We start from the raw sequence: 12,509 nt of genomic DNA, 5'->3' as shown, positions 1-12,509 counted from the left end.
CCGGCATCACCGATCCTCCGCCCCGCCCCAGTCGCAAACCCGCTCGTGAAAAATACACGTCCATGGTAATGTTTCACATTAGCGCGATGTTTCGCGATGCCCTACTGTGCAGCATTAGTTAGCAATGTCCTAAAACACATTTAGGATTTGTTATTTTGGCACAGGCTATAGTGAAAATCACATATTTGATGCACTGAAGTTGTTTATAATAGAAAATATCCGGTCCACCATGATACATAAATAAATAGCTTAATGCATGATTAAATCTGTCTTCTTTACTAAAATAAAAACTCTAAATTTAAGAGCTAGCTAAATTGAATGGATGTGCTGATTTCTTTAAATATACTCTACCATTAAAAAGTTTAAGTTGTCTTGAAAGAAGTCGCTTATGCTTTTCATGCCAAAATGATTAGTACATTTTTTTAGATTATACCAAAATGTTAGTTTAAATGCTGCAGCCTAATCAACACTAAGTTTTTGTTTTGAATCGTGACCTTGCATTTAAGGTTAATTCTAGACGAGCCATTAAACTGATCACGTGCTTTAATTGCTGACAATCTGGTTGACTCTCACCAGACACTAGTCTGTAAACCAAGTCAGAGCGATTACATTTTGTGGCCTCCTTGTAAAGCATTTTCAGGTATGTGTATTATTACTGATTAGATGGAAACATTGTTTTTAATCTATAAAGTAAAAATGATGATCTTACTGCATTAACATACTTGTTAGCAAAGCTTTAATTTATTTTTTTTATGTATTTATTTATTTTTTCAGAATCACAGCTAGAAAGAAGCTAAAGTACAAAATGTCCAATAACTAGGTCCAGACACAATCTGTAGACATTTTTTGCTATTTATGCGGAGAAAAATGTAAAAGAAATCTGCTGATTGATGCAGAATGATTTTTGGAGTATCAGAACCAAAAACAGAATTTATTAAATAAAAAATAATACGCTTTTAACTTCTTTTGAATGTTTTCAATGCAGATCTAATTAGATCCACTTATTTGGTAAACAAAGCAAGTCTGTCATATAATACATAGACTAAAAGACAGTAAATATTACTTTATATACTGTATTGTAAATATATCATATAAACATTTTCACATTAGTCAATCATTCATTTATTCATTTTCTTTTCGGCTTAGTCCCTTTATTAATGCAAGTCACCAAAGTGGAATGGACCGCCAACTTATCCAGCATATGTTTTATGCAGTGGATGCCCTTCCAGCTTCATTGCATCACTGGGAAACATCCACACACACTCATTCCTACTCATACACTACGGACAATTTAGCTTAACCAATTCACCTATACCACATGTTTTTGGACTGTGGGGGAAACCGGAGCACCCGGAAGAAACCCACGCGAACACGAGGAGAACATGCAAACTTCACACAGAAATGCCAACTGACCTAGCCGGGGCTCAAACCAGCGACTTTCTTGCTGTGAGGTGATTGTGCATGCTGCGCCACCGTGCTGCCCTTACATTAGTCAATATTATTACTGAAATTAATTAAAAAACATAATAAATATAAATGTACACACACTTACACAAGTAAATACATGGACTCAATGATGGGCTAAAAATTAGCAGATTTCTGCACACACAGATTCCGCGTGGACCTACCCATAATGGATAACAAGCTATACTGTATATGCATCTTGTAGACAATGTATATCTTGGGCTCAAAAACACATTGCGCTGAAATGTACGTGAGATTTTTGATTAAAACGATTTAAAACCTGTAATTGTCACTTGGAATATTGGATTTAATCAAAGTAAACTGAAATATTTTGTGGCAGATTTTACTGCATTAATGCAATTGATTAACATTTTATTTGGAGATTTCTGAAGTTTGAAATTAGACCATCAGCGATTTGTTAGAAATGCAGTAATATGTTTCTGATACCCGTTATGGCTAAGCGAATTGGCTTAATTTGGATAAGGTTTTTGTCATTTGAGTTGTGGCAAAGAAACAACCTTTGGTCAAACTTTGAGCAATAATGAGAATGAGATTACTGAGAAATAAGACAAAACCAAAAAAACATTAATTTTGTAGTCTGTGATGCTCTGAAATGACAAATCATGTGATTTTAAATGTTTGTGATTTTTTTTAAAACCACACATTGTTCTGTCTCTTTTAGTTTGTCGTTATGCTATTAGTCTTAACAATTAAAATGTTTAATAATTGAGACAACCTGTTGTAATTTTGGCCTTTTAAGTATATACTGTACCAGTCACCTTTTAAAGACCTACAATACCTGTGCTGTTTTTGGTGTAAACATAGAGTACATCAACAACAACTTCCTAACACAGGATCTGAGCATTTTGTCTAACTCATTTTGATCCTTTTTAATCCCAGACTTCTACCTATTAAATAGCCTTTATTCACATCTCATTTAGATTTTGTATGAATCTAGTAAACAATGACAGATTCCAGTCTTTTAAACAAAACCATTGATGACTGACACCAGATAAACTGTAGGTGATGTGTAATGATTTACTCTGGTTTGCTCACACTAACTCCTCTCTTCTTCTCTGTCGCTGTTTGTTTTGTAGGCCAGTTATCCTGCTTGGGAGGACTTTGTCACCAAAGGGGCTAAGCTGCAATCTCAGTTAAGGTAAGAACAGGCCTCCTGCATTACACTTCCTTGAGTAGGGAGTAATTATGATAATCTCGTTTCGAAAGCAGGAAATGTGCTCGATTATTGCATCATTCAGGAAGGATTTGTCATCCAGTGTAAGAAGAAAGCTAATAAAGGAGCATTTGAGAAAAAAATTGGAGGCAAACGGCAATGATGAGGCAGCGATGAAGAATGAAGGGGACTTAAATTTATTTAAAGGAATAAAGAGGTCATTAAGAAGTAGAGGGATTTAATTGGAGATAATTGGAGTAGGAAAGCTGGTACATTTAGTTTGCCTCAAATGAGGATGTATAGTTTGTTCAAAGGGTCTGGCTTGATTTTATCCAGTGACTGAATCTTAAACTGTGGATGATGCATACCAGAAGTGAGAAAGATATTTGGAGGGTAAAGCCAAATAATGGTAGGGGCTCACAGACTGGCTGTTTAAAATAATGTCATTTAATATTATAGTCATTCAATTAAAATTAATTTAAAAAGCCAACATTAAAATGAAGTAAATTGGATCAGTGTTGATTTAGTTCTGAAAAATGCCCTAGGTCATGTCGTATTTTCACAATCCATGTTTTTCCCGAATGCTTTGTTGATTTGGTAAACAACACCAAGATACGCAACAGCATGACTCATTGGACAGTCTGTTCATTTGCGTCAGAATAAATATGGTTTCTGACCTTACAGAGATGCATACTAAGTTGTAGGGCTTCACAATTTGTAGAAAAAATCTAATTGCGATTTATCTGTTCAAAATTGCAATTAGTGATTTAAAAATGCGATTTATTATATTTTGATAAAAGCGCTGCAGGTTGATTTGGTGCTTTTAATATCACCAAAGCATAATCACAAAGTACACTACACCAGTGTTTCTCAACTAGTGGGTCGTGACCCAAAAGTGGGTCGTAGGAACATTTTCAGTGGGTCGCGAAGTGTGTGGTAAAAAAACAAAAACAACGAAAGTTTAATTTTAACTTGTTTTGACTTTTATTTTGAAATGTGTCCATGAAAACCCTACCGTTTGACATGTGAAATATCATTCAATTATAGCAACAAATACGTCGAAGAGCAAGTACAAACCTGAATATGTAAAGTATGGATTTACATATATTGACGACAAAAAAGAATTAAAACCTCAGTGTGTCATAGGTAGCGAGGTGCTCTCACAAGAGAGCACGAAACCTACTAAATTAAAACGACATTTAGAAACCAGACAACATGTTTTATTAACAGTTTAGTTCATGGTAACTGAACCTTTCCTTACCCTAACCACTGTTTACAGTATTTGTCGTTTTTACATTGTAATATTTCTATAATTTGATACATTTTGTTTAATGACAGCAATAAAATAGTGTTTATTTGTAAGTCTTGGTGATTTTCTTATGATTTATCGGTCACTACTTATGTATGTTAACAAATAAATACAAATTAATTATAATTCCTAAAATTGTATTATAGTTCCTAAAAATTTGGGTCGGGACTTGATGACATGTAAAAATGTGGGTCCCATGGCCAAACCAGTTGAGAACCCCTGCACTACACTATGCTGTCAGTTTTCGTGACATATTAAAAAATAACTACAGTATAGGGTTGGGGGATGTCGACTAATTTGGCATTGTATGATGTCTAATGTAAAACATTGAGATAGACGAAGTCGTCGCAGGTGGCGGTGAATTAATTATTTATGAATTATGAATTAATTCATAACGACTGAATTATTGGTAGCCTGGTAGTGAAATATGGGTTCTCCTGTAAAAGTTGTCTGATTATTATTATTTTTTTAAGTAGTTGGAGTGTTTTAATTAGGCTACTCGGGCTCGACTTCCTCGCTTTAGTAATAATCATTAATAGGTTATGATTATTAATAATAATTATAGCTTTTCAAATCACCATTTCGATTTAGTAATGTTTATTCGTGCAGGCCTACTAAGTTGGTACTCCAAATCAATATAACAAAGTCCGGCTTATCAAGGGAAGGAAGTGATCTTTTAGGTTAGCCATGGATCCCATTTTTACAGTGTGTCCCCTCTGCTTGACCTCTATGTTCTGCCCCTGGAGAGTAAACGGGCTAATGACCCTCCCAAAGGTCCACTCCATTCCTGCAGATAAACATCAAACACACTCCACTCACACACACCATTACCACTGCCAGCTCCTCCGTCTGGACTGCCAAGAATCAGGCACTGTTTTTTTTAAATGTTCCTCATGACTTTGGGCTTTGTTAGTGTTTTTATCAACAGTGTTGGGTAATGTTTACCCGTTGCAGTGGTATGTCAAGTTTAACAAACATCACACAACATGCAAATGTAGTTACTAGACTATCTGGTTTGGAGGTGACTACATTATATTTTAATCCAAACCACCAGTTGTTTCAGTTATAGTTGTTTACAGTGGGTGGGTTACATATATGTCCCACTTATTTTGCTCGATGTCAGTTCTAAGGGTGCAACTGAGCTGCGTGATCTAATCAAGGCAATTTTTATGCGCATTTCGTCTTGTAAACCTGCAGCATGTGCAGACAGAGTAGAGTTTACTACACAGAGTCGTAATACACTGATAAGCTATGCAAATAATTCAAATTCCTTTTAATTGTTGGATAATGACATGGAGATAATCCTGCAATAATAACCGCTTTTGCATTGCTTCTCAATGAACTACATCTGTACTGTAGTACAAGCTCCACATGATATAGCAACACATGAAGAAGATTTTTCACCTCGTAACTACAGTTGAGTGTTTGAGATAAAACCTTTTGTGAGAATATTCCATAGTCGTGTGTTTATTACACACGCTGAATCAATGAAAGCAGTTAAATCTTCAGTTTATTCAGCAACTGAATTTCCCACACGGGATTTCCTGGGCTTGTATTTGCACAGGATTGTGGGTTTTCACGAGAGCACCCTCTGGGGTTCGCAGGACATTTACTACAATTTTTACTATACCTCCTTGAAGATGTGCAATCAATCGCATTTACGATTTCAATTCGATTCATTGCAAAGCTCTAGGTGCACAACACTGGTACTTTTTAATCGATGAACCCATGTGGAATGGCTTGCAAGCATGTGAGAAAGTAAGTGAATGAAGCTGATGTGGATGGGAGCTATTATTTGGATCATAACCTGTGTGTTTAAACTAAAACACTGTGAATTATGTATACCTCACACAGGGCTCGAAATGAACCTTATTGCTTGGTAGCAGTGGTGCTCCTAACTTTAAAAATGTACGCACACCAGTGAAAAATTTGTTGCACCCACCATATTTGAGCATTGTTACTACAAGTTTTTTTTTTTATATAAAAACAGATTTATTGCATTTGAAATCAACACTTATCAAAACTAACAAGCAAAATAAATATATATATATATATATATATATATATATATATATATATATATATATATATATATATATGACTGCTTGAGGAAAATATGTCTCAACGAAATCCCGTTATCACAAGAAAATACATGATTATGACATAATTGAGTGACCAAAAGATACACGCATCGCTCACCGGCCCTGCACGCACTGCTTGACATGAATGAATTCGTTAGCGTAGGCCCACACAGAATCTGCACACGCAAAATTCAGCTGATTTTCTGCAGATTTTCCACAGAATGCTGCAGATTTCTGCAGATTTGTAGCCTATCATTAATTCTGTTTATTTACTTAAGTAAATGTATATTTATACAGTTTTTAAATGAATTACAGTAATATTATTGACTAATATGAAAATGTTCATCTGATTAATGTACAATACAGTTTGTAAAGTAATATTTACTGTCTTTTAGTAGATGTATTATATGAAAGACTTGCTTTGTTTATTAAAAATTTGAATCTAATTAGATTTGCAATCTAAATATTAAATAGACGTTAAAAAGGTATTACTTTTTATTTCACTTATTAAGGTTTTAGTTATTATAGTCCCAAAATAATTCTGCAGAAATCCACAGATTTTTTATAAAATTCTCCACAGAAATAGCAAAAAACGTCCGCAGATTCCGTCTGGCCTGCTGTTTTTTTATGGGTGGTGTCTGATATTGCACAGATTAAAATGTGCTTAAAATAATTAGATGTGACAAACAGTTACCTGAAAATTCTGTCCCACAGACATTACAGTGAATGCTTTAATTATTTTCATAGTGGACTTGAAGCCAATGGAAGTCTTTTATCCACTCTATGAAAAATGTAGATGGTGGATTAACATTCACCACATGATCAGTAATCAGATGTGCCTTCATATTAGCTTTAGGTGGTTTCCAAAACAAAATCTGTCAGTGTTGTTTTCATTCTTATCTTCAGCGCTTTACATTTTCGCATTTGTAGCTCCTGTCATCTGAAGGCAAAAGGCATTGACTGATTGATTGACAGCTGATTTTAACCAATCCATTCGCATTCAGTTCTAGAGCGCTGGGCCAATAAGAAGAGGTCAAAAGCGGGGCAAGCATTGCGGGATTTGTTTACTGCAGCAAGTTGACATTACAACAGTTTTAAACTGTTCCTGAGCGCTGCATTTCAAGTGGAAAGATGCATAACGAAGACTATAGAATACAAAATAAAGGGCCTTTGTGGATAATGCGTAAATGTGTCCTAAAACTGTGTGCGCAGTGAACATTTTGCAGTGAAAACCGGTCGCATCCAACAATTTAATGCACTCGCACAAATGCTCCCAAATATATTTTAAGGTCGCATAAATAAAATTTCAGGCACATATGTGACCAAAAAAGTCGCAATTTCGAGCCCTGCTCACATCACTTACATCCGCTTGTTAAGTGGTGACGTGTTGGTGACGGATGTAATACTGTTTCCGGGTCGAAGCCGCCACTCATTTGAGTTCACTTTTTATTCATATCACACATTAAAGATAATTTTATATAAATTATAGTTTACACAACAATCTCTGGGCTTGCTGCATCACAAATACCAAAATTTTAACAACTTATAAAACAATCTGTTTCTGGCCATTGGATATTAGGCATGGACATATAAATTGCGGTCATGATTTTCGAAAATATTAAATCGCTTTGTAAACGTTTAGTATTGCCATTTCACGAGTCTCCCCATTCAGATGAATAGAGCGCTTGGACCCGGAAGTCACTTCGCGTGACGTCACAAGCGGAGAGCAATCGCGTTTTACCATCGGTATAGCAGAGAGTAGGTAGTCTTTTTTGGTTTTTTAAATGCATTAACCATGAATGTTTACTCTACACAGACAAGCTCAGAGTGTTTTTGTCAGTATTTGGCATTGTCCATGTGTGATTCATTCATTCATTTTCTTTCAGGCTAGTCTCTATTTCAGAGTTCGCCACAGCGAAATGAACTATTTCAACATATGTTTCATGCAACGGTTCCCCTTTCAGCCGCAACTTAGTACTGGAAAACATCCATACAAACTCATTCACACACACATACACAAGGACCGATTTAGGTTTTTCAATTCACCTATAGCGCATGTGTTTGGACTGTGGGGGAAACCGGAGCACCTGGAGGAAACCCACACCAACACGGGGAGAACCAACTCCACACAGAAAAGCCAACTGACCCAGCTGGGACACGAACCAGTGACCATCTTGCTATCAGGCAACAGTGCTAACCACTGAGCCACCATGCTGCTCTCCATTTGTGATTGGATTTAACAAATGCATACCTTTTTTACACCATTGACATGTTTAGTTGTCAGTTAATGCCATAAAGTGTCTTGTGGCAGTTCTGATTGGTTGAATCAGTTATTAGATGAGATATGCTACAATTCGACAAATTGACTAGTCATCCAAAATCCAACTATCATAACACATGCTTATTTAAACAGCTTCGGACATGATTAATCCCACCAGGATTTAGATTCAGATTGGTTTCAGTATTACTCTTCAAGCGAAAGGTAACCCGTACCCTATTTTTTTTCGAGATATCTCTACCGTTAACCCAACCTCTGTTCACAGAGCCAGAGGAGTTCTTAAAGAGATGTCTGTTGCAGGTTTACCTATCAGGCACAAAAGCTTTAGCAGGACTTGGGGGGCCACTATAGGGAGGTGGGGAAATTGCTGAAAGGCTGTACTTTGTAGTTGGTATCACCTGATACCACAGAGCTCTCTCTGATAAGCTGAGATCTCTCTCCAGAATGAATGGACCACTACAATGGCACCATTGACCCTGTCAGTATGAGCCCGTGTCCCAACCGATGAACATGCTCAACTCCTTCCATTGAGCGCTTCTGACAACTTTCCATCTTCTGACATGCATCAAGGCTGTACATACTTTTTGCATATTGGTTTAATATGTCATTCATGAATTTGTTCATGGATAATTTTTTTTCATTTAGTTTTTTTTATTGCAGTTTCCAAATTCACATACAGATAGGGTTTTCCACAATGTATTCACAAAACAATCAAACATTAGATTCCCAAAAATAAATGAAATTATAAAATACAAAACATTTCCATGAATAAATATGGTAGTTACATTAATGATTTAAGGACATTATAAGAAACAAGGAAAAGCAATACACTCATAATTGTTTTGTATATCTTTAAAAAGAAACAGATAAAATCAATTTGTTGTTTTTCAGTTATAATTCAGTTGTGCACTTTTTTTTTTCTTAACCATATTTTGGTACCCTGTCTACTCTTTTTTTTTTTTTTTTTCTCTTTTTTTTTTAACCTAAACTATGTACATATGGAACTATGAGGATGGCACTTTTAGGATCTTAAATGTAAATAAAAATAAAATATTGAATGTAAAAATATTTATGTATTTGTTTATTTTTTAAATAGGTATTGTTCTTACCATCTTTCTGTTATGTTTTCTCTCATTACTAAAATAATACACAAAATAAACAAAATAAAATTCACATATTTCTGACTATTCATTCATTCTATAATAAATCTGGTCTTATTGGAAGACTATATTTTACCCACTTTTCCTATGTCTCATTAAACTCCGCAGTCTGTAAACGACGGTTCATTGTTAGCCTCTCCATCTTATAGATTTCATAAATTATGTCTAACCAGTCTCTAATTTGAGGTATTTTAAGCTTGATCACTTTTTAAATGCTAAATTGATTACTAATTATTAAAAGTTCTAGGCTTCTTTCATTTTTACTTTTCAATACACCTGCATCTTTAAACATTTTCAGATATTATGGCCTCTTTATTATCTTGGCTTTTTTAAACAAAGTAATATAACAGGCATCGAAATGACCTTTTTTGCTTGGTACTTAAAAAATTTAAGAGCACCAGCCAAAATTTAGTCGCACCCACCAATTATGAGCACCGTTACAACAAGTTTCATATTAACAGATTTATTGCATTTGAAATCAACATCAATCAAAACTAACAAACAAACCAACAAAAAAATATGCATGCTCCCACTTGATCCCTTTAACTCAATGGAAGTATTTTATCCACTCTTTAAAAAGTATAAATGGTGGATAAAATTCACTACGTGATTACTGATCAGATGTGCCATTATTTGTAACTTTAGGTGATTTCTTGACCAATAACCATTCCATTCCCGTTCAGTTCTAGAGCAGTGGGCCAATCAGAAGAGGTTGAAGGCGGGGCAGTAATTGCAGGCTTTGTTTACTGCAGCAAGTTGACATGACAACTGTTTTAAGCTATTCCTGAGCGCTGTGCTTCGCGTTTCAGGTTCAAAGAGGAATTATGCGTGAATGTCTCTTAAATATGGACATGCGGTGAACATTTTGTAGTTTGCACAGCAGTAATTTTATGCATTCGTACAAATGCTACCAAATATATTTTGATGTCACGTAGATAAAATTTCGGGTTGCAATTTCGAGCCTTGCATAAAAACACAAACTATTTTTATTAAGTGCAATGTGCAATTGTTTATCCATTTTTGCTATTGCAGTTGGTTGGTCTTACTACTGATTATTTATATCTCCAAGTCTTGCAGTGGAGACTAGACAAAATGTGAATTTGATAATGCAGTCAGCAAATCAGTATGACCTTCAGATCTGTTCATTTCACCTTTTCACCACATTTATCTAAATTCCTTCTGCAGATTTTCCCTCATAATTAGTACAGAAAATGTTTTGGAATTGTTTTGTAGCATTGTTTCACTCTAGTTATCAGCGTCTTCAGATATTCAAACATCATTCATTCAGAGTGTTGTGGTTTGTGAACTGTTAATATTGGCTTTTGCATCTCTACCTAGTGCAAACTCCAAAAACCTGTCAGTGGAAATATTTGGTGTGTGATTTACAGTCAGTTATGGAGAATCCAGTCAAAGCAACTTTGCTTGTGGGTTTTTTCAAAACAACTAAACTCTTTCTTTTTCTGTCATGCAGGACAACAATCATCGTCACTAGCTCATTCCTGGACGCTTTCCAGAAAGTGGCTGACATTGCAACTGGAACACGAGGTAAGAGGAGATCTTTACCTTCTTTGTCTCTCTCTCTCTCTCTCTCTTTCTCTCTCCTGTCTCACTCCACAAACAGACCGTCTCTCCGGTACTCATAATGAGAAAAGCAGGCAAGTTGTACTTCACAGCAAAGGTTATTCATCAAAAACACGAAGCATTAAGTCTGAACACCCCAGGTCTCGTCCATATGTCTTTTCCTTTGTTAAGCAGATGTGGGTCAGGTGACACCAAATGTGAGAAGACAGTGTTTTATAGCTTTCCAAATAACAGTACTCCTGGTAACAGGCATAAAACTCAGCTATAAATCCACACAGATGCTCTGGAATTTGATAGTGTATATTGCTAAACTGTTTGGGGCACATTTTAAGTGGGATGCTTTTGAAGTTGTTGATGACTTGTGTCCAATCTTGGCAGAGTTTACACTTAAGCATTTGGCAGACGTTTTAATCCAAAGCGACTTGCATTGCTTTCAAGGTACTCGTTTAATTTTTAATCAGCTCCATTGGGGATTGAAACCAAGACCGTTGCTAGTACTGTACTCTACTGTTTGAGCTACAAAGTGTTATTCCTCCTATCCTCATTTAATGGGCACTTATTTTACTCCTTTTCCAAGATTTAAGATCTTTTGAGATCTAAGATTTTAGATCTTTTTAAAAAGTCCTTTGTGTCTTCAGTATGTGTCTGTAAAGTTTCAGCTCAAAATACCCATCAGATTATTTATTATACCTTTCAGAGTATTTTAATATTCAGCTCTAAACACAATGTAGACCTTTTACACTAATCTACCTTTGGCGTAATTTCAATGTCAAATGTCTTGATCGCAGTATTACAAGTCGAGATCGTATTTATGTAATATGAGTGTTCGAATCTCTTTGCTTGCGTGCCGATTTCCTCTGTTCGTGCACTAAACTTCTTGTACGCACCCTCAAATATACGCTACTCAAGCATAGATCTCTTTGTGCGCTCACAAATAAACACTGCAGAAGTGCGATTTAGTGCATTTATGTAACAAGTATGTCTCCATTTATTAGATTTGCTTGGCATATTTATGAATGTCTCCAATAGACCTATCGTACAGAGTGGCATTAATGCGTCCTGAAGTAAAGTGAAACGGCTATAAACTCTAGTAAGATCAAGTCATTGTATGCAGAGTCATAGAGCTTTATCTATAAAGTAAAATTATGGAAACTGTGTTCATCTTAACTGAAAGCTACATCGCGTTTGCTAGCCTCATGCGTCAAACAGCCCTATCAGTTAGTCAGTCAGTCAGCATGTCACCTTCAAGGGTTAAACAAATAAAGCACAGCACTACTACGGTTACAGAAAAGCTTGCTCTGTTATAATTCACTTACATTTTAATATGTTTTGGTGCAATTATAACCGGCTAAAAAAAGAAAAAAAAATGTTTTAAAAAAAGAGGTAGTATTGTAGGCGTGGCGGGATGAATTTTGGTGTGCCAAGGAAGAATGGTTGTAGGAGAAACCATGTATTATTATTT

At 35.6% G+C, this 12,509-nt stretch overlaps 1 protein-coding gene across 6 annotated transcripts in view; it reads left to right on the top strand.

The window, feature by feature from the left end:
- Positions 1-12,509, top strand: part of mtss1 (MTSS I-BAR domain containing 1) — a 104,924-nt gene that overhangs the window by 16,552 nt on the left and 75,863 nt on the right. For all 6 annotated transcript variants that reach the window (XM_068221742.1, XM_073953048.1, XM_068221739.1 and 3 more), the window contains 2 exons: positions 2,562-2,623; positions 10,938-11,011. In XM_068221742.1, the coding sequence (XP_068077843.1) occupies positions 2,562-2,623; positions 10,938-11,011 (136 nt within the window). The remainder of the gene's footprint in view (positions 1-2,561; positions 2,624-10,937; positions 11,012-12,509) is intronic.

Source organism: Danio rerio, chromosome 6 (assembly GCF_049306965.1).
Source record: "Danio rerio strain Tuebingen ecotype United States chromosome 6, GRCz12tu, whole genome shotgun sequence".
NCBI lineage: Eukaryota > Metazoa > Chordata > Actinopteri > Cypriniformes > Danionidae > Danio > Danio rerio.
This window is presented reverse-complemented; position numbering and strand designations above follow the sequence as displayed.